The 21,701-nt window shown below is 35.2% G+C and overlaps 1 protein-coding gene across 5 annotated transcripts in view; it reads left to right on the forward strand.

The window, feature by feature from the left end:
* The first annotated feature begins 284 nt into the window (after window positions 1-284).
* LOC122025682 (aspartic proteinase 36-like) overlaps window positions 285-21,701 on the forward strand; it is a 51,049-nt gene continuing 29,632 nt past the window's right edge. For 4 of the 5 annotated variants that reach the window (XR_006123805.1, XR_006123806.1, XR_006123804.1 and 1 more), the window contains exons 1-7: window positions 285-767; window positions 854-983; window positions 2,052-2,296; window positions 13,620-13,841; window positions 18,520-18,682; window positions 18,755-18,825; window positions 19,559-19,649. Coding sequence is in view for 2 of the 5 variants with exons in the window: in XM_042584519.1 (XP_042440453.1) it covers window positions 529-767; window positions 854-983; window positions 2,052-2,296; window positions 13,620-13,841; window positions 18,520-18,682; window positions 18,755-18,825; window positions 19,559-19,649 (1,161 nt within the window). In the remaining 3 variants the exon portion in view is untranslated. The remainder of the gene's footprint in view (window positions 768-853; window positions 984-2,051; window positions 2,297-13,619; window positions 13,842-18,519; window positions 18,683-18,754; window positions 18,826-19,558; window positions 19,650-21,701) is intronic. The other variant, XM_042584520.1, reaches the window with a different exon arrangement.

Consider the following 21,701-nt stretch of genomic DNA (forward strand, 5'->3'; position numbering starts at 1 on the left):
TTTAATATTATCCATCGTATAATAAAATATAGACTAATAAATTATTAGAGTATTAAATCATAATGCCTTTACATGGATACATAAGGAAATATCTTTTGTTAAAATAAATTTATTAATATAAATTAATTAAATTAAATTTGTGGTCTCCCGTTTTCTCCTGTCCTTAATATCACACATCCCAAAACGTTCAATATTATCAATTTCACCATACAAAACGGATAGATAAATCACACAAATGGAATGTTTTTGTGTTAATATAAATTTATTGATACAAACTAATTTAATTAAATCTCGTCGTCCCCCGTTTTCTCCTCTCCACCTTCCTCTGCCATCTCTCTGTTCTCTCCTTTTCTCCCATTTTCCCGCTCCAAAACAAGCAAGGGAAGGAAAGGCCGAGCCCCTGTTATTCATTTATCGCCCTTCCTTCTTTCCTTCCTTCCTTCCTCCTCAAACCCTCCCCGACGGCGATGTCGTTGCCCTGAGGAACATCGACCGACCGACTTTATTCGTCCCGACAATCCTACCGCGATGGTTCCCCAATACTCTCCCTCTTCCTCTTCCTCGTCGCTTCTCGCTCTGCTCCTCGTGCTGCTGCTGGCGTTGGCTCCGTCAATTACTGCCGTTGGGCTACTTAAGGTGCGCCACAAGTTTCTCGGCCGCAGGCAGGCCATCGCCGAGCTCCGCACCCACGACATCCACCGCCACAGCAGGATCCTCGCCGCGGTCGATATCCCTATCGGTGGCTCCGGCATCCCCACCGACGCTGGGTTCGGCCCAAAACATTGTCTTATTTGATCGTTTTACTTTTTTTTTTTTTTTTTTAAATCGCGCTCCTTTGTGATAAATTTTATAGGTTATACTATGCGGAAATTGCGATTGGGACTCCGCCCACCAACTTCCACGTGCAAGTCGACACAGGGAGCGACCTTCTTTGGGTGAATTGCATCTCGTGCGTGGAGTGCCCTAAGAAGAGCGATCTTGGTGTATGATTCCTTTTTCGTCCTTTTGCTCCTATTTAATTTTATATTTATGGCAAATTTCCCAAACCACACACTAAAGTTTCAAAATGCCTAATGGGCACGTTTAGTTTCTTAAATGCCAAATGCACCTCCCTAACTCAAAAACAGCTTCCTCTCACCGGACCATCTTAACACATACCATCCAATTAATTGAGTCAGTTGATTGAATTTCCAATTCGACTGAATTAACTCATAATTGACTATCTGGTTGATTGAATTGGCCCACTAATCGACTAGAACTAGCTAACATAGGCCTTTATATATATAGTAAAATGATGATTTTCACCTTGATGAACCTACTCAAGTCTAAATGCATGAATAAGAACATGAATGAGTTCTTGAGAGTTGTAGAACCAAAATGATTGCCTCAAATTGTTTCTTTTTTTAAACTTTGGACGTTCATAGTTAACAATACAAGTTCAGACTACATGCACTCATGGTGCTCTTAGGAACTCATCAATATCCCCACACTTGTATTTAGACTATTGTAGGTCTATCAAAGTGAAATTGTCATTTCACCTGAATGGATATCCACAGGTTAAAATACAAATGTAAGACCACCATTGTGCTTCCATGCCTTCACACTCGCATTTAGATCATAGTAGGTGCATTAAGTTTCACCTTGATGAACATTTATAGATCAAAATGTAAGTTTGAGATCATCGTTGTGATCCAAGAGCTCCCAGGCACCCATCTATGTCGTTACACTTGATTTTGACGTATATAAGTCTATCAAATGTGAAATGACCATTTCACCTTACAAAGGTCTACGTTAGCCAATTCAACTCGTGGGCTAATTCAGTAAATTGGAGGGTTAATTCAATCAACTGGATGATGGTACCAAACGTATATTGAGATAACCGGATGAGAAAGGTTTGTGTTTTGGGGTTTTCATTATAGGAAGGTGTGTTTGTTAGACATTTACGAAACTAAATGCACCCATTGAGGATTTCATAACTTTAAGTGTGTGGTTTGAAAATTTTACCTATATTTAATGCATGTTACATTTGTTTGTCTCTATTTATTTTGCAGTTTGATTTGATGTTATATGATCCAAAGGCTTCTACAACTTCGAGGTTGGTTTCCTGTCAAGATAAATTTTGCCTATCCACATATGGAGATATACCTGGTTGCTTTTCGAATTTTCCATGCGAGTATAAAGTGGTTTATGGTGATGGGAGCACAACTGCGGGTCTTTTTATCACAGACACTATTGAGTATAATCAAGTATCAAGTGGCCACCAAACTCAACTAGCTAATGCAACTGTCACATTTGGGTTAGTGCATAATGTTAGCTTCCAATTTGATATTTGATGCTTCTAGAGTTAAAATAATGATTTTTACATAATTAATAAATATTTGACTGATAAGAAAGAATGACATGCTTTGCACATGGCAGGTCTTTGTGCGATGCATATAAAAACTCTAGCTCACATGCAAAAGCATACTATGCACTATTGCAATGCACTATCATGTGCTTTAGGCACAATATGGGTTTTGTTTCAGACACATATTTGATTTATTGCAAAATAGGAAGCCACCCTTTACTTCATTTTCCATGTGGAAAGGTTGGGCCACACGCTAATGGATTTGGCCCAAGTGGTACAACCAATTCACACAATGTGTCTAGATGAACTAGTGCTTTCAATTGATGCTATCTAGATTGCATTCCAGTGGCCCATGATAAACCTAGATGAGTGCAACTTAAGAGATACGAGTCAACTAAAGGATGTGGATTAGCCTAAATAAGACCTAGGAATGAGTCGGGTAGATTCACATTAAATTTAATTCGTATTTACAACAAGCGACAAGTCTCTTCTCTTTCTTTGAGCAACACCCTTTTTTCTGCTCTATAGATAAAGCTTTGGCTTCTCAATTTATGCACTTCAATAGGTGAATTTTGATGATATCGTCTTTGAGTCAGGTGGGCCTAAAAACTTTCTCCATAGTGCAAGTTGTAGAAGGGTAGTAAAGAGGAGATTGAGATTAACAAGTCCAATCGTTGTTGCTCTTTTTTCTCTATCACGCTCTCCTCTACACAACGGCTCAAGTCCTCTTCATTCCATCATAGTTCCATCTTGGAATAGATTCTTGGCACTCCATATAATTTATGGAATCATGATCTCGTGATTTATGGAATATTTTTAGTCTAATATTTAGGGATATAGATTGATTACAACATCATGTTTTCCAACACTATATATTTCTTTATTTCTGAAATCCACCATAGTAATTGTCTAGCAACTTAATTGTAAGTTTTTCTAAGTCTATAAAAAGAATACGCTAATCCTTCTTTTCTCTATATTGTTGAGTTAGCTGTATTATTAACATAGCTAGGCATTTTTAAAAAATCCTTGTTGGTTTCACTTTTTTCCTTATTCCATGCCTAAGTAATATTTTGTGTTTACAAGAGATTAAATAAGTAGGGGAGAAGACAAAGATGATGGTGAATTTAGGTTTTTAAGTTATGATACGCATAAAAATATAAAACAAGAAATAGAGTAGATATTGTTGTAGATAGTTTGTTAAAAGACAACATAGTAAAAGTATTTAAGAATGAGATAAGATTATATAACTCTCAAGATAGTGGTAGTAAAGAAAATTATTAATGTAATTAACATATATGCACCTTAGATAGGATTATATGAAGACAGTTTTGGGATGACCTAGATGATGTATCCATTCATAGAACATTCGCCTATGTTTAACGCTGTAATCTAGAGCAACTCTCAACCTTTTTCATTCGGGCTTGGGACTAACATTATTACATTAGCAATTTAGGGAAGACCTAGACAATGTCGTACAAAAATCATATAAAAGTAAGAAATGAGGAATATGATGGGATGCATGGGGATTATGATTTTTCGAACAATAAAGAAAGAAGGAAAAGTTATATTGGATTGCACAATAACATATGAACTTATAATAACTAATATATTTTTTAAGAAGAGAGAAAAACATCTGGTTATGTTCAAAAGTGTGAACAATAAGTCACAAATTGATTTTTTTTATGGTTAGGAAAAGAGATAGAAAAATTTATAAATATCGTAAGGTTAGCTTTGGAGAAAACTTGACCACCCAATATAAGTTAGTGGTATTAAATACATTCCTCAATTATAGTATTAGTAGAAGGAAAATATGCACAACTCTGTTAGGACTTTCGAGCCGCAAAAATCGCTTTTTGCGTTGCGGAAACCTCGAAGTCTTGCCACGGATCCATGCGAAGATATATAAAAATAAATCATGTACAAGTTTCTAACCTAGATCTACCTTAGATCTACATGAATAAGAAGCATTACCCTTGTTGTGAAGTCCTTCGCTTATCCCGCTCGTCCAAAAGGTTGCCGGATCTCGAGAGTGTCAAGCGTACACTCCTCTATACGTATCCACACGAACAATAGGTGGAGAAGAACCACTTAGAGTGTGCTAGCACTCTTGGGTGGCTCGACAATGGAGGAGAGGGAGAGAGAGCTAGAAGAGAAGAAGAATAATGATGATTTATTCATTATGAAAAATAAGAGTAAAATGGCTTAAGTATTTTCATCTAATGAAAATACTTGATGCTTATTAACTCTATTAATGAGCCTTATTAATGAGTCTTAATGAGTATTTAATGAATATTCATTCTTCATTAAATGACCATTTTGAAACTCCTCTTCTCTTCATAATTTGAATCGAAATTTGAATCTAATATTCAAATTGAATTCATAATTCAATGAATGTCATCATTTATCATTGAATTCAAAATTCAATGAATATCATCATTAAGTCTCACTGGAGTCTAACTCAAGTCTAACTTAATCGAGTCTTACTCAATTAATCTAATTTGGATTACACTTAATCCAATTTGGTTCATCATATGAACCTAATCCTCTTGGTTCATCATATGAACCTAATCTCCATCTAATTGCCCTTTGTGTGTGACCCTATAGGTTCTTGTATCGTTGGCAATGCTCCTAAACCCATTTAGAAGCATAAGTAATGAGTGGTATCTAGCAACACATCATTACTACCCAAGTTACAAGAATGTTGAGATCCAACATCACCTTTGTGACTACTAATTGTGACTCTCACAATATGTGACAATGTCCTTCTATCCTTGACGTCTAGATTGATCAATTGAGTCATAGACCGTGTCATCCTCTAATCAATCTATGTCTTGAACCCCAAGTAGACTCACTCTAATCAAATGAGCTCAATATCTCATATTGACTCATTTGGGCATGACCATGCACTTAGTGGTCTCACTCTATCAAGAATCATGATGTCACTCCTGTCATATAGGAGGGATAGATCCCATCTACATCACTCACATCATTCCGCATAATTTGTTACATACCCAGTAATCGCCTTTTTAGTCCACCCGCGCGACGCTCGACGTTTAACCCAAAGTATGCAACTCCTTATGTAGGGAACTATGGTGACTTCAGGTCCAAGGACTGATAGTCATACTAATAGTCACATGAGAAAGTATATGACACTCATATAACGATCCATGATACTTTCTCATGACGGGTCATTTAGTATACATTCTCCAATGCATACTCATGTGTCAACTTGATATCTCTATATCCATGACTTGTGAGATCAAGTCATCGAGTTGACCTACATGCTAGTCTCATCGCATTAACATTGTCCCTGAACGTTAATACTTGACTAGGAATGATTAAGAATAGTGTTCTCTATATCATCTTACTGTCAATTCAACCAATCGATTGATATAGATAAGAACCTTCCACTCAAGGACGTTATTATACTCAGTTATTTGGCACCAATACAAGTAAGTATAATAACCATAAAGAAATGCCTTTATAAATATATAGGAATATGATATATCGAGTCCATACAACAATCATCACATGATTGGCTCTAGGGCTCTCACTAACAATCTCCCACTAGCACTAGTGCGAATCAGGGTAGGCTCTAACACCAAATGACCTAGTGTGACCATCATGCTTTCTCTGTACTAAAACTTTGGTTAAGGGATCAGCGACGTTAGCCTTTGTGGGTACTCTGCAAATCTTCACATCTCCTTTATCGATAATCTCTCGAATGAGATGGAAGCGCCGTAGTATGTGTTTGGTCCGCTGGTGTAAGCGAGGTTCCTTAGCCTGCGCAATTGCTCTATTGTTGCCACAATAGAGCTCTATAGGATCGGCTATGCTAGGAACCACCCCAAGGTCAATAATGAACTTGCGGATCCAAACTGCCTCCTTTGCTGCTTCTGATGCAGCAATATACTCGGCCTCTGTTGTAGAATCAGTAACTGTGTCCTGCTTCGAACTCTTCTAGCTCACATCACCACCATTCAAGCAAAACACGAACCCATTCTTGAATTCTTTGAACTTTTCAAAGGATTGTAATTTATGTGTCATCAGATACACATAACCATATCTACTGAAATCATCAGTAAATGTGATGAAGTACCTATAACCACCTCTGGCAGCGACATTGAAAGAGCCACATACATCACTATGTATAAGTCCTAACAAGTCAGTCGCTCTTTCGCTGTGTCCACTAAAGGGAGTCTTGGTCATCTTGCCTAGTAGGCATGATTCGCATGTCTCATATGATTCAAAATCAAATGAGTCTAACAAACCATCTTTATGGAGCTGAGATAAACGATTTTCATTTATATGACCTAAGCGACAATGCCAGAGATAGGTTCGGTTCATTTCATTTGACTTGAACCTTTTGGTACTTATGTTATAGATGAGGTTCTCTAAGTCTAGAATGTAGAGTCCGTTCATCAGAGGTGCACTACAGTAGAACATATCTTTTAAATAAACAGAACAACATTTGTTCTTTATTACAAAAGAAAAGCCTTTCTTGTCCAAACAAGAGACTGAAATGATGTTCTTTGTAAGAGCAGACATATAACAACATTCATCTAATTCTAGTACAAGCCCAGAGGGCAGAGATAGAAAGTAAGTTCTTACAACAACAGCAGCAACCCGTGCTCCATTGCCTACTCGTAGGTCTACCTCGCCCTTCGTCAATGCCCTGCTATTTCTTAGCACCTGTACATTAGTACAAATGTGAGAAGCACATCCGGTATCTAATACCCACGATGAAGAAATAGAGAGATTGACTTCTATAACATGTATACCTGAAGTAGAAATCTTATTTTCCTTCTTCTTAAAATCTTCTAGGTATCCTTTGCAGTTCCTCTTCCAGTACCTTGCTTGTCCTTGATATAGTTGACGAAGATGTTCAACCATGTCATAAGCAGTCATCAACTCGTGTTGCTTCTGAAGCTCAGAGTTCATGGTTGCGAGTATGAGGCATGACACATCTAATGCGTTATCTTGATGCTTCTTATAAGCATCTCGGTCAGCTCGCGTGGTAGTGGCAGGAGGTGCCTCCGGAATGTGCTGCTCCAGGACGTACAATTTTCTTTCTTGTGTGAGAACGATTCTCAGATTCCTGTACCAGTCCAGGAAATTAGCTCCATTGAGCTTGTCCTTGTCAAGGACAGAACGCAGGGAGAAGGTGTTCGTGTTTGTCGACATGACAATTTACAACAAAAATAATGCAGAAAGTAAATATCATATTCCTTTAATCATTTAATTAGACCTTTAACTAAATGATGCTTCCACTGAATTATAGGACTTTTGTAGAATCAAGTCATGGATGTGGTCAAACCACACTACTGGATTCATACCAATTAGCTATAATTCTTGTGGGACAAGATCCACATCATACTATGCCTTGAGTTAGCTTTGGCTAAATTGCTCAAGACTTAGTATGATTGGTAGATAACGAATTATCAATTACATCTCTATGCAATTCTTATTTATAGGATCAAAAATCTCATTTATATTAAAACTTGAGTTAGCTTTGGCTAAATCGCCCAAGATTTAGTATAAATGTGATTTTTATCCTATCGTCCAACCGTTGGAAAATGCCTATAGTTTTACTCGATCCAATTGAGTTAACTAGTTGCTCAATCTAATTGAGTTTGTACTCACCCAAGCTTTGATAGGCGGGACCAAGGTTATCCCTCCGCACCCTACCAAGATAATATGCGTTGCTCTGCTTTGGCAGATTCAACAACAACAAATGATCGAGGTAGTGATGGGTATCAAAACTTGGTAGGCATATCGAGTTGATTTGATTAAGATCTAATCTAATCGTGGATTCATATCTTATATGCATCAAGGCACTAATTATCCTACATTATCATGCATCACATACACAAGCAATGATAGATAACTAATTATTTTGTGATGAGGTCATGACCCTACTATGATCTTTTCAAGCCAATGAAAAGATCGGATGGTCAACTAGGGTCAACGACTTCTTCAAGCTCCTCCCTTTGATCGCCATGTGTTGAAATCACCCTCCTCGTAACTCTTTCTTGAGTGGACCTTCCACCGCTTCATTTTGTACATTACAAATGTGAAACTCGAGTTACATTCGAGTCTAAATTCTATTTACAACAAGAATATAAAAGAGAAGGTACGATGCGCAGGTCGCATATCAATACAACACGCACAACACAAAAATGGCGCGCAGGCCATATTATGAATTACAACACATTTTAACCAATCATATTGGAGTTTTGGGCTATGACCATCACAAAATCACACATAATTCTAAATTATATATTTTATATAAATTTCTATAATTTTACTACTGATTTTATCGATTTTATGAGTCACAACTTCCCGGCGGTCCCGTTTAGCGGTTTTCGGGCGCGATCGTGGGACAATGCCCCTTGCGGGGTTAGGGGTAGCGCCCCTTCTCGCGAAATGAATATCGCGAGTGTCCCATCTTGATCTAACAACGCCTTAAGCCACTGTCCCAAAACGATTTGGGCGAGACCTTGCCATTTCGGAAGGTTTTTCTCGGTAATTGAAACCTACAAGTGCCCAAGCACTTGTTGCTTCGCTTCTATGAGAAAAATACTCAAAAAATCTATAAAAATAGCAAACTTATAGATCTGAAATATTTTCATAAAAATAAAATACAAACTTGTACATGCTTCGCACGTGGCTCTGATACCACTGTTGGAACTTTCGAGCCGCAAAAATCGCTTTTTGCATTGCGGAAACCTCGAAGTCTTGCCATGGATCCGTGCGAAGATATATAAAAATAAATCATGTACAAGTTTCTAACCTAGATCTACCTTAGATCTACATGAATAAGAAGCGTTACCCTTGTTAAGAAGTCCTTCGCTTATCCCGCTCGTCCAAAAGGTTGCCGGATCTTGAGAGTGTCAAGCGTACACTCCTCTATACGTATCTATACGGACAATAGGTGGAGAAGAACCACTTAGAGTGTGCTAGCACTCTTGGGTGGCTCGGCAATGGAGGAGAGGGAGAGAGAGCTAGAAGAGAAGAAGAATAATGATGATTCATTCATTATGAAAAATAAGAGTAAAATAACTTAAGTATTTTCATCTAATGAAAATACTTAATGCTCATTAACTCCATTAATGAGCTTCATTAATGAGTCTTAATGAGTATTTAATGAATATTCATTCTTCATTAAATGACTATTTTGAAACTTCTCTTCTCTTCATAATTTGAATCGAAATTTGAATCTAATATTCAAATTGAATTCATAATTCAATGAATGTCATCATTTATCATTGAATTCAAAATTCAATGAATATCATCATTAAGTCTCACTTGAGTCTAACTCAAGTCTAGCCTCACTTGAGTCTAACTCAAGTCTAACTTAATCGAGTCTTATTCAATTAATCTAATTTGGATTATACTTAATCCAATTTAGTTCATCATATGAACCTAATCCTCTTGGTTCATCATATGAACCTAATCTCCATCTAATTACTCTTTGTGTGTAACCCTATAGGTTCTTGTAACGTTGGCAATGCTCCTAAACTCATTTAGAAGCATAAGTAATGAGCGGTATCTCGCAACACATCATTACTACCCAAGTTACAAGAATGTTGAGATCCAACATTACCTTTGTGACTACTAATTGTGACTCTCACAATATGTGACAATGTCCTTCTATCCTTGACATCTAGATTGATGAATTGGGGCATAGACCGTGTCATCCTCTAATCAATCTATGTCTTGAACCCCAAGTAGACTCACTCTAATCAAATGAGCTCAATATCTCATATTGACTCATTTGAGCATGATCATGCACTTAATGGTCTCACTCTATCAAGAATCATGATGTCACTCCCGTCATATAGGAGGGATAGATCCCATTTACATCACTCACATCCTTCCGCATAATTTGTTATATATCCAGTAATCGCCTTTATAGTCCGCCCAGTTACGGGTGACGTTTGACGAAGTCAAAGTATGCAACTCCTTATGTAGGGAACTATGGTGACTTCAGGTCCAAGGACTGATAGTCATACTAATAGTCATATGAGAAAGTATATGACACTCATATAACGATCCATGATACTTTCTCATGGCGGGTCATTCAGTATACATTCTCCAATGCATACTCATGTGTCAACTTGATATCTCTATATCTATGACTTGTGAGATCAAGTCATCGAGTTGACCTACATGCTAGTCTCATCGCATTAACATTGCCCTTGAATGTTAATACTTGACTAGGAATGATTAAGAGTAGTGTTCTCTATATCATCTCACTATCAATTCAACCAATTGATTGATAGAGATAAGAACCTTCTACTCAAGGACGCTATTATATTTAGTTATTTGGCATTAATACAAGTAAGTATAATAACCATAAAGAAATGCCTTTATTAATATATAGGAATATGATACATCGAGTCCATACAACAATCATCATATGATTGGCTCTAGGGCTCTAACTAACAAACTTCTATAATCAAATGGTGGAAAGTAAAGTATATTCAAGGAGAGGGTAGAGCACAACTATTAGGAGAAATATATGGCGACGTAGATATAACATAGGATAAGGTATTAAATTTGAAAATGGTGGTCAAGAGCATAGTTGGCGAGCCAAGAGGACGGACACTACTAAATCAGGAATCTTAGTGGTGAAATGAGGAAGTATAGGAGAAAGTGATGGAAAAATAACAACCTATGTAAGTTATTGTAACTTGTAAGAATGAAGAAAACTTATAAAATTATATAGTAGCTAAGAAAGATGTCAAGGAGTAGTGAGTGAAGCTAAGAAGCTAAGAATACAACTTTTAAACGCTTGTATCAACAACTTCATTTAAAAGAAGGGGAAAGAGACATGTATACAATAGTTAAAGCAAGAGGAAAACAAAGAATCTTACCCAAATAACATGTATTTAAGATGAATTAAGTAGGATATTAGTGAAGGATGAGGAAATAAAGGAGCGATAGAAGAGGTATTTTTATTAACTTTTTAATGATGATTTAGGAGACCAACTTAGCTCAGCTTTGGAGAAAACTTAACCACCCAATATAAGTTAGTAATATTAAATACATTCCTCATATAATATTTTAGTAGAAGGAAAATATGCATAACTTCTACAATCAAATGGTGGAAAGTAAAGTATATTCAAGCAGAGGGTAGAGCACAACTATTAGGAGAAATATAGGGCGACGTGACATAGGATAAGGTATTAAATTTGAAAATGGTGGCCAAGAGCATAGTCGGCAAGCCAAGAGGACAAACATTACTAAATCATGAATCTTAGTGGTGAAATGAGGAAGTATAGAAGAAAGTGATGGAAAAACAAACAACCTATATAAGTTATTGTAACTTGTAAGAATGAAGAAAACTTATAAAATTATATAGTAGCTAAGAAAGATGTCAAGGAGTAGTGAGTGAAGCTAAGAAGCTAAGAATAAAACTTTTAAACGCTTGTATTAACAACTTCATATAAAAGAAGGGGAAAGAAACATGTATACAATAGTTAAAGCAAGAGGAAAATAAAGGATCTTACCCAAATAACATGTATTAAAGATGAATCAAGTAGGATATTAGTGAAGGATGACGAAATAAAGGAGCGATAGAAGAGATATTTTTATTAACTTTTTAATGATGATTTAGGAGACCAACTTAGCTTAGAAAATTTAAGAAGGTCAAATTAATATAAAAATTTAAATTTTTATTAGAGAATTCAAATTTTAGAAGTAGAATAGATATAAATGATTCAAAATAAAAAAAATGATTGGATTGAATGATATTCCAATAGAGATATGAAACTGTCTAGAAAAGCAAAGTATTGAATGACTTGCGAAGATATTCATCTTGATATCAAATTGAAAAAATTCCAGAATAATGGACGTTAAGTACTTAATTCTCCTATTTAAAAATAAAGGAGATGAATATAATTTTGCAAATTATAGAGACATTAAATTAATGAGTCATGTTATGAAACCTTTGGAAAGAGTTGGAAAAATTTACCATTGTGTCAAGGCTCCCTTTCAGTTGGAAAAAGATTAAGTTGACCAAAAATCAATTTGGTTTCATTTTTGAAAGGTTGACAATAGAAGCTATATATTTTCTCAGACAACTAATTGAAAATATCGGAAAAGGAAGAGAGACTTACACATGATATTCATTGATTTAAAAAAAGTTTATGGAAATTATGTGTAGAATTCTAGAAAAGAAAGATATTAGTATAATGTATATTTAAACAACTAAGGATATGTACGAAGATGTAACCACAAGTGAGAATTCGAAATGCCTACACTTTTGAGATGTCGAGTTTAGCACACATCTATGGTTGATTTTCCTATTCATCCTTGGGAAGGTCTCCAGCCATACCATATAACAAAAAGCCAAGATATACCACTGAAATTGTGCTCTTCCTTCAAAGCAAAGCATCACAAAACTCCTTTGAATGGATGCCATAACCATTGCTTGGAAATGGACATTATTGTTTGATACACTTCCGAAAAAAGGGATTAATTATGTTACTACCCATTAATTTGGAATCTTTTTCCTTTATTTAGCTATTCCCTTTATTTTCTCTAGAATAAATTATTTCCATTTTCTTTCTAGAATTAATTATGTTATTGTTGACAAGAAATCCTCTTCCATCCTTAAACTAATCACCTTTTGAGTCTGTTTTGTATTAAGCAAATAAATACAAATAACAGTTATTGCCTTTGGATTTGGAGGCCAATCGCCTAATATGATCTTTCCTCTCTCTCTCTCTCTCTCTCTCTAGCTTACCTTGTGATAAGATCTAAGTCTCTACTATCAAAGCCACCGACCTCTCCACTACTATCCTCTACTGCACATCCCCTCCTATTGTTATTGTTCCTCTCACTTCTACCAATAACAAATCACATTCAAAGTGATCAATGCCTCATGCCACAATCTCTTCAATGAGTTCCATTTTATAATTCTTTGATTTTAGTTTTCTTTAGTTATTTACTGTTATATAAAATAAAAAATTAAAAGAAGAAATTCTATTCCAAGACAATGGCAGGAGGTTTCTAACTAGATGCAGATTGGATTGTAGAATTTGAAGTTTGAAAATAAATTTTTGGAACATTAAGAGTTCTCTAGTAATCATCTATATTTTTTGGATTGGGTTGGAGTACCCATTATGAGTGTGGATCCATATGTTTGACATACTATTTCTAATTGTGCTGTAGTGCTTAGATTCTAATTACCTTGTCATTATTTTCTTGTGCATGACCATTGTGATGGTTTTTTAATATATTCTCATAATTCATACTGGTACAGGTGTGGTGCTCATCAATCTGGGGATTTGGGTACAAGGGTATCACTTGATGGAATTCTTGGTTTTGGCCAGTCAAATTCATCCATGATCTCACAGCTTGCTGCTTCTGGTAAATCTGGCAGGATATTTGCTCACTGTTTAGATACAGTAAATGGAGGTGGAATTTTTATCATAGGACATGTAGTAGAGCCTAAAGTGAAGACAACACCTTTGGTACCTGCGCAGTATGTTATTCTAGACCTGGTCGAACTATTAGATTTTCTTCTTTATTCTATCTTAAGCTTTTACAGTTATTGTGACTCCATTTTACATTTCATTGGTGCTAATCTTAGCATCAACATGCTAAGTATGGAAAAGGATATTATCTAATATTGACTTCCATGTTAAGATAAAATGTTGACTGACAAAAAGTAATGTCATTCATTCTAATTATGGTTTCTTGAATGTTTATAGGCGTTATTAACATTTTCAATTTAAATGAACTATAGGCAAGCTTCAGTTCAAAGTTGAATAAATAGAAAATTGCTTAGCTGACTTTTTGTACATTATGGATAGCAATTCCCAACATATCCCTTTTGGCTAAAACATGTGTGCTGATTTGCTATGGCTCTAATACAAGACATGCTGACATCATTGTTCTAAGGGAGAAAACAAGTTGAAAATCCACATACAATTAGCTCAAACTGTTCATGCAATATTATAAGGCATATAAATCTGGCTATTGTGTTAGAAGGTACAACTTAAGTGTGGTTTTTCAGTTGTCCTTTTAATTTTTGACCAAATTCAACACAGATTATAACAAAGCTATTCATCAATACATGTCCATAGGTGTAGGTATGATCCTTGAATTATGGTAGGATTGAAGACTACTCAGTAGATTTACCTTTATAGGATTATTTGGTGATTGAATACCAAATTTAGAAAATAATAAAATTTCAAAATTAGTTGATAGAGTAAATACATTATTTAATAGGAGATATTTTTCAATACATATATTTACTTAGACAATTGTTGTGGACATCTACGTAATTGAAATGATGGAAACTAGTGTAATCTATGAGGACAATTATTCATGATTTTTAAAAAATGTTTAATTATTTTTCAAGTTCTCCCAATTTTTTTATTTCCCATCTCTCATCTCCTTTTCCTCTTTCTTCTATCCATCCCTACTCTTCCTTGTAATTACTGGTATTGCTAGGGCAATATCTTCATAGGCAGTTTTGCCTACAGGGCATTGGCATCAGCACTAGAAGGGTGAAAGAGGTGAGAGAAAAGATAGAGGAATTGAAAAAGAGGGAGAGTGAGGAAGAGAAATGAGGGAGACTGAGTAGAAAAAAAAAGTAATTTGAACCAAAAAAATCAATGAAAAATAGTTTTGACATCGGACAGAATAACAATTATTCGCTAGTTTGAATAGAGAAATTCCAGGGAAGACATAGGAAATCGCCAAATGCATAGAACTCTTCTCAAGATTTAACTGAATAAAAAGATAACGCCCTAACATCAGCTAAACAAATGTTTAAATAGTCTCAAAACCTTAACGATCCAAAAAAGACAAAAATAACCTTAATAAAAAAGACTAAATTATTCGGATCCTCCAAAAAGGCTTTAAATAATATTTTTTGGGCCTAAGACGGGTCGTTATGGGTTATACCTGGTAACAAATATAGATCTTTGAACGAACTTCAATTTGATATATCAAAGGTTTCGTGATTTAACCCGAGTCAAAAGTTATGACCTCAAAGTCACAGATCCCTGCATCAAGTTCCTTGATTAAATGATGTTGATTGGCTTCTTGGTTAGTTTTCTATCAACCTCCATTTAATTAATTTGATGGATTAATCTGATTATACACTTATTTAAGTTCATATATGTGATTGAAGCAAGAAAAAGTATGCCTATCCAATCACAATGTAGGACATACTTCATGTAAGAAATAATATATAAACTTAGTTTATTGTGTGCATCTATTTGCTTATACTTCAACCAAAGGCGGCCAATGTTGTTCAATATGGAGGATTATAGGTCAAAACGTAGCGTGCTCCAGTTTTAGTTACTGCAAAGGCCATTGATCCATACAATCACACTAAGAATACCATAAATCCCATGTGGAGAATGTTGAAGATTCAAACTCTGTTCTTTAGTTTTTCTAATCAGTAGTTTCAATCCGACTTATGCGCACCAACTGGTCTTTTAGTTTGGTTCCAATTGGTATTAATTTAATATTTCCTTTTCAATTACAGTTGGAGTATTAGACAATATATTTCCCAATATATTATAGTTGTTTGGTTTGGCCAGTTGTCGAAATATAATTAAAATCATTAAAGGAAATTGTGAGAACCTCCTACTTGGTTGTCACTTGTCATTCATCTTTCAAACAATATCAGTGTACCATGAACAATTCCCTAAAATCTTGTGCATCATTGCTATTTTTTTTGTATATATTCATTATTATGATAATTAATATCACTAAAGTATGCAAAATTTTCTCTTTATGCATTTATATCTATAAATTTCAATATACTGTTGTTAGATAGAGATAATGTGATATTGTAATTGGATTTACTTCACTAGCAGTGAATGCCTTAACTCAGAGATTTGGTATCATGGTTTAAAGCTCTTGTGCCATGTTGGGCAATATGGTTGAGACATACCACTATTGTAAATTAACAAATAAATAATCAATGCTCACTTACCGGACTTCTCTTCCATGTTTTTAATGCTACTCATGTTGATGAGTATCATGCCATGCAAACATTTGTCATGCATCTAAAAACTTTATAGATTTGTTTTTAAATTTGGCAGACTTCGCTTCCATCTTTTATTTACTCTCATAATTATTTTTTTTTTAAAGTAAATAGGTTAATAATGACTTCATAGTGTCTTGACTTTGTTTGAATCATAGATTTGTGTCATGAGTTGATGACGACTACTGGGCTCCGAAATTTATCGAATAGAGTAATGCCTCTTAAATGGTTGATTGATCTAGAAGGATCAAGGAAAAACACTCATCTAGAATGAGGGGATGATCTTGTAGAGATCTCCCAGGCATTGTGATATTGTGGATCTTACTCATCACTAAGACGAGGGAATGATTGCTAAGGATCTCTAAAACATTGTGATCTCAAGGATGCTACTCATCAATAAGAGGAATGGATGATCACTAAGGATCTTTTGGTTGTCATGATCCATAAAGGATTCAGTGGAAAATTCATCAGGCTAAGGCGATAGTTGGACTTTCTTTAAGACAAGATTGCTCTGCTATGGTGCTCACAGTGGGTTTAAATTGTCTCTTAGGATGCAAGAACCTCCTATGTTGAATAGTAGTACTCTACATTTTACATATCATTGAACCATTTGCACCTTAGAACTTGCCAAGGAGGAAAGAATGCTCAAGTGAGGATAAGAGAGGAGATGTTAGATTTCTTTAAATTTTGAGTGAAATGAAATGCAAGAGGGGGTCTCCTTTATATGGGTGGAAGGGCACAATAAAGAGACAATTAAATGGATGAGTCTCTTACTAAGTTTAAATTGAATGGCATTAATTTGAATAGAAAGATCAAAATTCAAGAGAAGAGGGTTGCTACTATTGCCACAAACATGCCCATTACATGTTGACTTTGATGTTTAGTCAAACCCAACATAGAGGCCACATGGCCTTTGCTTTGGTCAATTTAACAATTCTTGTGCTCTTGTTCATGGCTCCATGCAATATCCACAAAGCAATACCATGTGTTCGCTATACATGTAGCAATGTGGTTTGCCATGTGGGTAGTGGTGAACCCTCCATACTCGGAATAGCTAGTCATGTCACATGTGCATCTATCTCTCATAAAAGGTAGTCTGGTACACGAAGCTTCCGCCAATGCGGATCCCGGGGAAGAGTCTATTGTATGCAGTCTTACCTTACATTGCAAAAGGTTGTTTTTGAGACTCGAACCACTAGGTCATACGGCTACAACTTTATCATGCATCTATCTCTTATATAAAAAAAATTTTCATTCATTTTGTGTCCTACATGATGTTAGGCTCATGTGCACACTTGGGTTTTGTTCAAAGCTTACACATTGGTGGACTATGCTCACATATGACCTTATGTTCTTGTTTGATCACAAAATGATTTGGATTAAATCCGAAAACAAGTGCTCTATTTTCACCATCACTCAAGTCACTTATTTTAGATTTTATTTTTTTATTCACTTAAGAAATGATTTTACGTACAATGGATTCTTCCCCGAGACCCCGCATGACGAGAGCTTCGTGCACCGGGATGTCTTTTTTTTTTTTAAAGAAATGATTTTATGACAAACTACAAGTGAAATAGATCATCTATGTTTGATGACTTATTTTTAAATAATGGATCCTGCTTAATTGGTTACAAAAAATCAATTCTCATTAGTTAAGAGAAATAAATTAAAGGTGAATAAATAGTTTAAATTCATCTTGAACAAACATTGAAGGAAAAAATGAACCAAAACTCAATTTTCATTTTGAAAAGCATTCATACACTCTTATTTTTAAAAGTAAAAAAGTCTAAGAGAAAGGCAATGAAATGAGTAAAACCAATCTTAGTTCACCTCGACTAGCTTTATCACTTGTTGAGTATTGACATGGGATATTATTTGTAAAATTTTAATTCAATTGACCATCTAAGTGTCATAGTTTTATCTTTTTATATTTTTGAAGTAAATAAAGTAAGTGAAAGGAGATTTTAGGAGAAACTTCTTTGAATTTATTTTGGCATATGCTTAAATGCATGTTAAAGAGTGTCAGCATCATATAATTCTGAAACTGCACCGCTTCTGCTTGGAACTATAACTCTAGCATGGGATAATATTTGAAACCTTAGTATCCATATTTTTTTATTTCTTATATATTTAACAAACTATCTCTTGGACACAGGCCACACTATAATGTTAATATGAAGGGAATTGGAGTGGGTGGAGCTTTCTTACAACTTCCTACTTATTTATTTGACACTGGCGACGGGAAAGGGACCATAATTGATAGCGGAACAACAATGACTTATCTACCAGACGAAGCCTACCAGGCAGTGATGAAAGCAGTAAGATGCTTTCTCTGTAGTTAATTTTCCGCCATTGTACATCTTCAATAGTCACTTTTTATTTCTCTGTAGATATTTTCCAATCATCCGAATTTGAGCTTCCACAACATTCAAGGCTTTCTGTGCTTCCTATATTCTGGAAGGTATGGTAGTTAATATGATGAGCCTACTTTATTGTGATTTAAATTTCACAAGTTAAGCAGTTGACTTTAACTGATAATTTTTGTTTGAGACTTGTTGATCTAAACTTATCTACAGAAGCACAAACCAAACTGGTACTTTTACTTGAATCTGAAATCTCAATAAGAAATTCTTCACCAAAACCATGGTCCTAAAATTAAAAAAAAACAATTTCTAATGGTTCATAGTTGCAGTTCCTATTGTCCATTCCTGGTCTCATATTGATAGAAACATATATGCAGACTATTGATGCAGAAAAGAAATTATACAAATTTATTGACCGAAATGACAAGTGGTCGAGTAAGTAACTAAGGATCAACCATAACAGGAAGTAGAGGTGAGAAATATGAGATAATAACAGGTAATTAATCATGATATATTTTAAAATTAAATTTTGAAGAATGACTAGATGTGATGAAATAAGTGCTGAATCAAAGTTGCTTATTTCTAGCTTGTGTCCCTGAGACATTTTTTTTTGTCAAAGGATTTTATGGACTAAAATAATTTTGAGTACAACATCTCTTAGTACCCAAGATGCTTTTGATTGTGAGCTTTTAATATACAGAGATTAGCAAATGATACTAAACAATATCTGGTTATGCGTGTGACATAAACTATTTTTATTCAGGTAAAGTAGTTTCCAGGTAAGAATTCTGGATCATTTATGTCACTAGCTATTTGTTTATCTTATTGCAGTGTTGATGATGAATTTCCAGATGTTGTATTTCATTTTGAGAACTCACTTTTGCTGAATGTATATCCTCATGATTATCTTTTTCAAAACGGGGTAAGTTGCATATCTCTAGTTTGTGATGCATCTTGAATCTTTATTGTAATTGCAAAATCTATTTGCTTGCTCAAGTATATTGTACATAATATTCTTGTTTCTTCCCTTTCTATTCTCAAAATTTCATTTGACTATAATTCTTCTTAGATTATGGCACACAATACATGAAATAAATGCTCCTAATCACATTGGACATATTATATTTTCTTTTAAGATGCACTTCTTTTTTGTTTTGTTTCAAATATTATGAAAATATTCTGAAAGTTCATGTGTTGTTACTTAAGTGTTTTGTGCTACTCGACTTGAGTCTCTTTTATAACAACTTGTGGAATCATGAGTGCTTATGTCAACTAGAAAACCCTAACTTATAACCATCCCACTTAATAATCTTTTTAATTAACCGCAACTTATAAGGTCCAAGTTTAAATCCCCTAACATATATACCCAATGCCCACTCTCACTTGATGTTGGTTGTCACACATCTTGTAGCCAAAGGTAAGTTTCACTGTCAAAGCCAAAGTCAAAGTCGAAGCCTCCTCTTCATGTATTTTAAGTAAAAATTTTCTTATTCTGCAGTCAATTCCTCCTTCCTTACTTTCAAAACCTCAACCCTTGTCTAAATCGTTGTTGAGCAAGAAGGTCATAACCACCTAGTATCATCATGATTTTGGTTGGTGCCAATTGATCTTGCGAAGTCGAACCATGCCAAATTTTTTTTATCGGTATATTGCAAGTTTTGCTCATGCCTACTGAAATAGTTTGAGACTTAAATTTAACAAGTTAACAATCAATTTGGCTAGGACAATCTTATGTGACAAGAGATTCTACATAACATATACGACCTATAAACAATGGTTATGGTGCGACCTTGTTGCTCTCAGCTTTTTTTTTTTCCTTTGATTCACATGTTGGTCTAATCATGGTTCACCACTTTACAATTACAAATCATTGATTGCTTTGTTAAACCTTCTCCATTCTCCTCCATGCAGCCTACCTCACCTTTGCCCCACTAGCTTCCATGCTCTAGTAGCACTTGTTGTTGTTAGTGTAGCTTTTCTCCTTTGTGTGGTTTGTCATGATGGATTAAGAGATTGGCAATGTGGATCACGTCTCTTCAATTTTTAGATGCACCCTTTTGGATAGTGAAAGCACCTTTTTAGGTTGACATTCCCCTTCAAGTAGAAGCACCATCTTGAGCAGTCTAGGCACTCCCTTAGGTAGCCCACGACTCTCCGATTACTCGACCCACCCTTTGGGTAGTCGAAACACCCTTTCAAGTTAGTTGTGGTTAGTTGTCTCTGATGCATAGATGTTGGGCTTCATCATGCACTCCTTTAGATAATTGACATTGTTAGAACCTACAAGGTGTGCTAGAGAGGGTGAATACTGATTATAACTTACAAGTGTGATTCTATACTGCTCTTGCTATTTATAGCAATGCCACAAACACGATTAGCAACGAAATAAAAACATACATAAAGAAAGAAGGTACAATTGCAAATAATAGTGTTTAATGTGGTTCGCTAGTCTCTTGCATTTTTACTCCATGACCTATCATCTATTGAAAGATTACTCTCTAAAAGTTAATAATTTTCTTCTTGGAACTCTTTCATAGGTGAAGAAACCTCTTACAAGCCCAAGAGTTACAAGGATTATAATAAAAGCTTAAAACACGGTGGAGAAGCTCTGATAAGACAATGAATCTTATTTTCACTAGCCTTGAAGCCCCACCGAACTCTCCTTTTGCAGCCTTCAATCCTATAACGTCTCTTGCTATTTGCCACCTATCAATCGACTGTTCTGCACAATCAGTGGACCAGCCTTTCATGATTGATGGTTGTAATGTAGAACGACTCTTGACTTCTTTCCATCTTAGCTATGAGTCGGCTAGTAACTTACCATCACTTTATTGCTTGCCATCAGTGGACTGCCCAGTCAAATTAGCCACGAATAGAAACATTATGTTACCTTTCATGATTGATGGTTGTAATGAAGAACGACTCTTGACTTCTTTCCAACTTAGCTATGAGTCGGCTAGTAACTTACCATCAC

The sequence above is a fragment of the Zingiber officinale genome, chromosome 9B (assembly GCF_018446385.1).
Source record: "Zingiber officinale cultivar Zhangliang chromosome 9B, Zo_v1.1, whole genome shotgun sequence".
Taxonomy (NCBI): domain Eukaryota; kingdom Viridiplantae; phylum Streptophyta; class Magnoliopsida; order Zingiberales; family Zingiberaceae; genus Zingiber; species Zingiber officinale.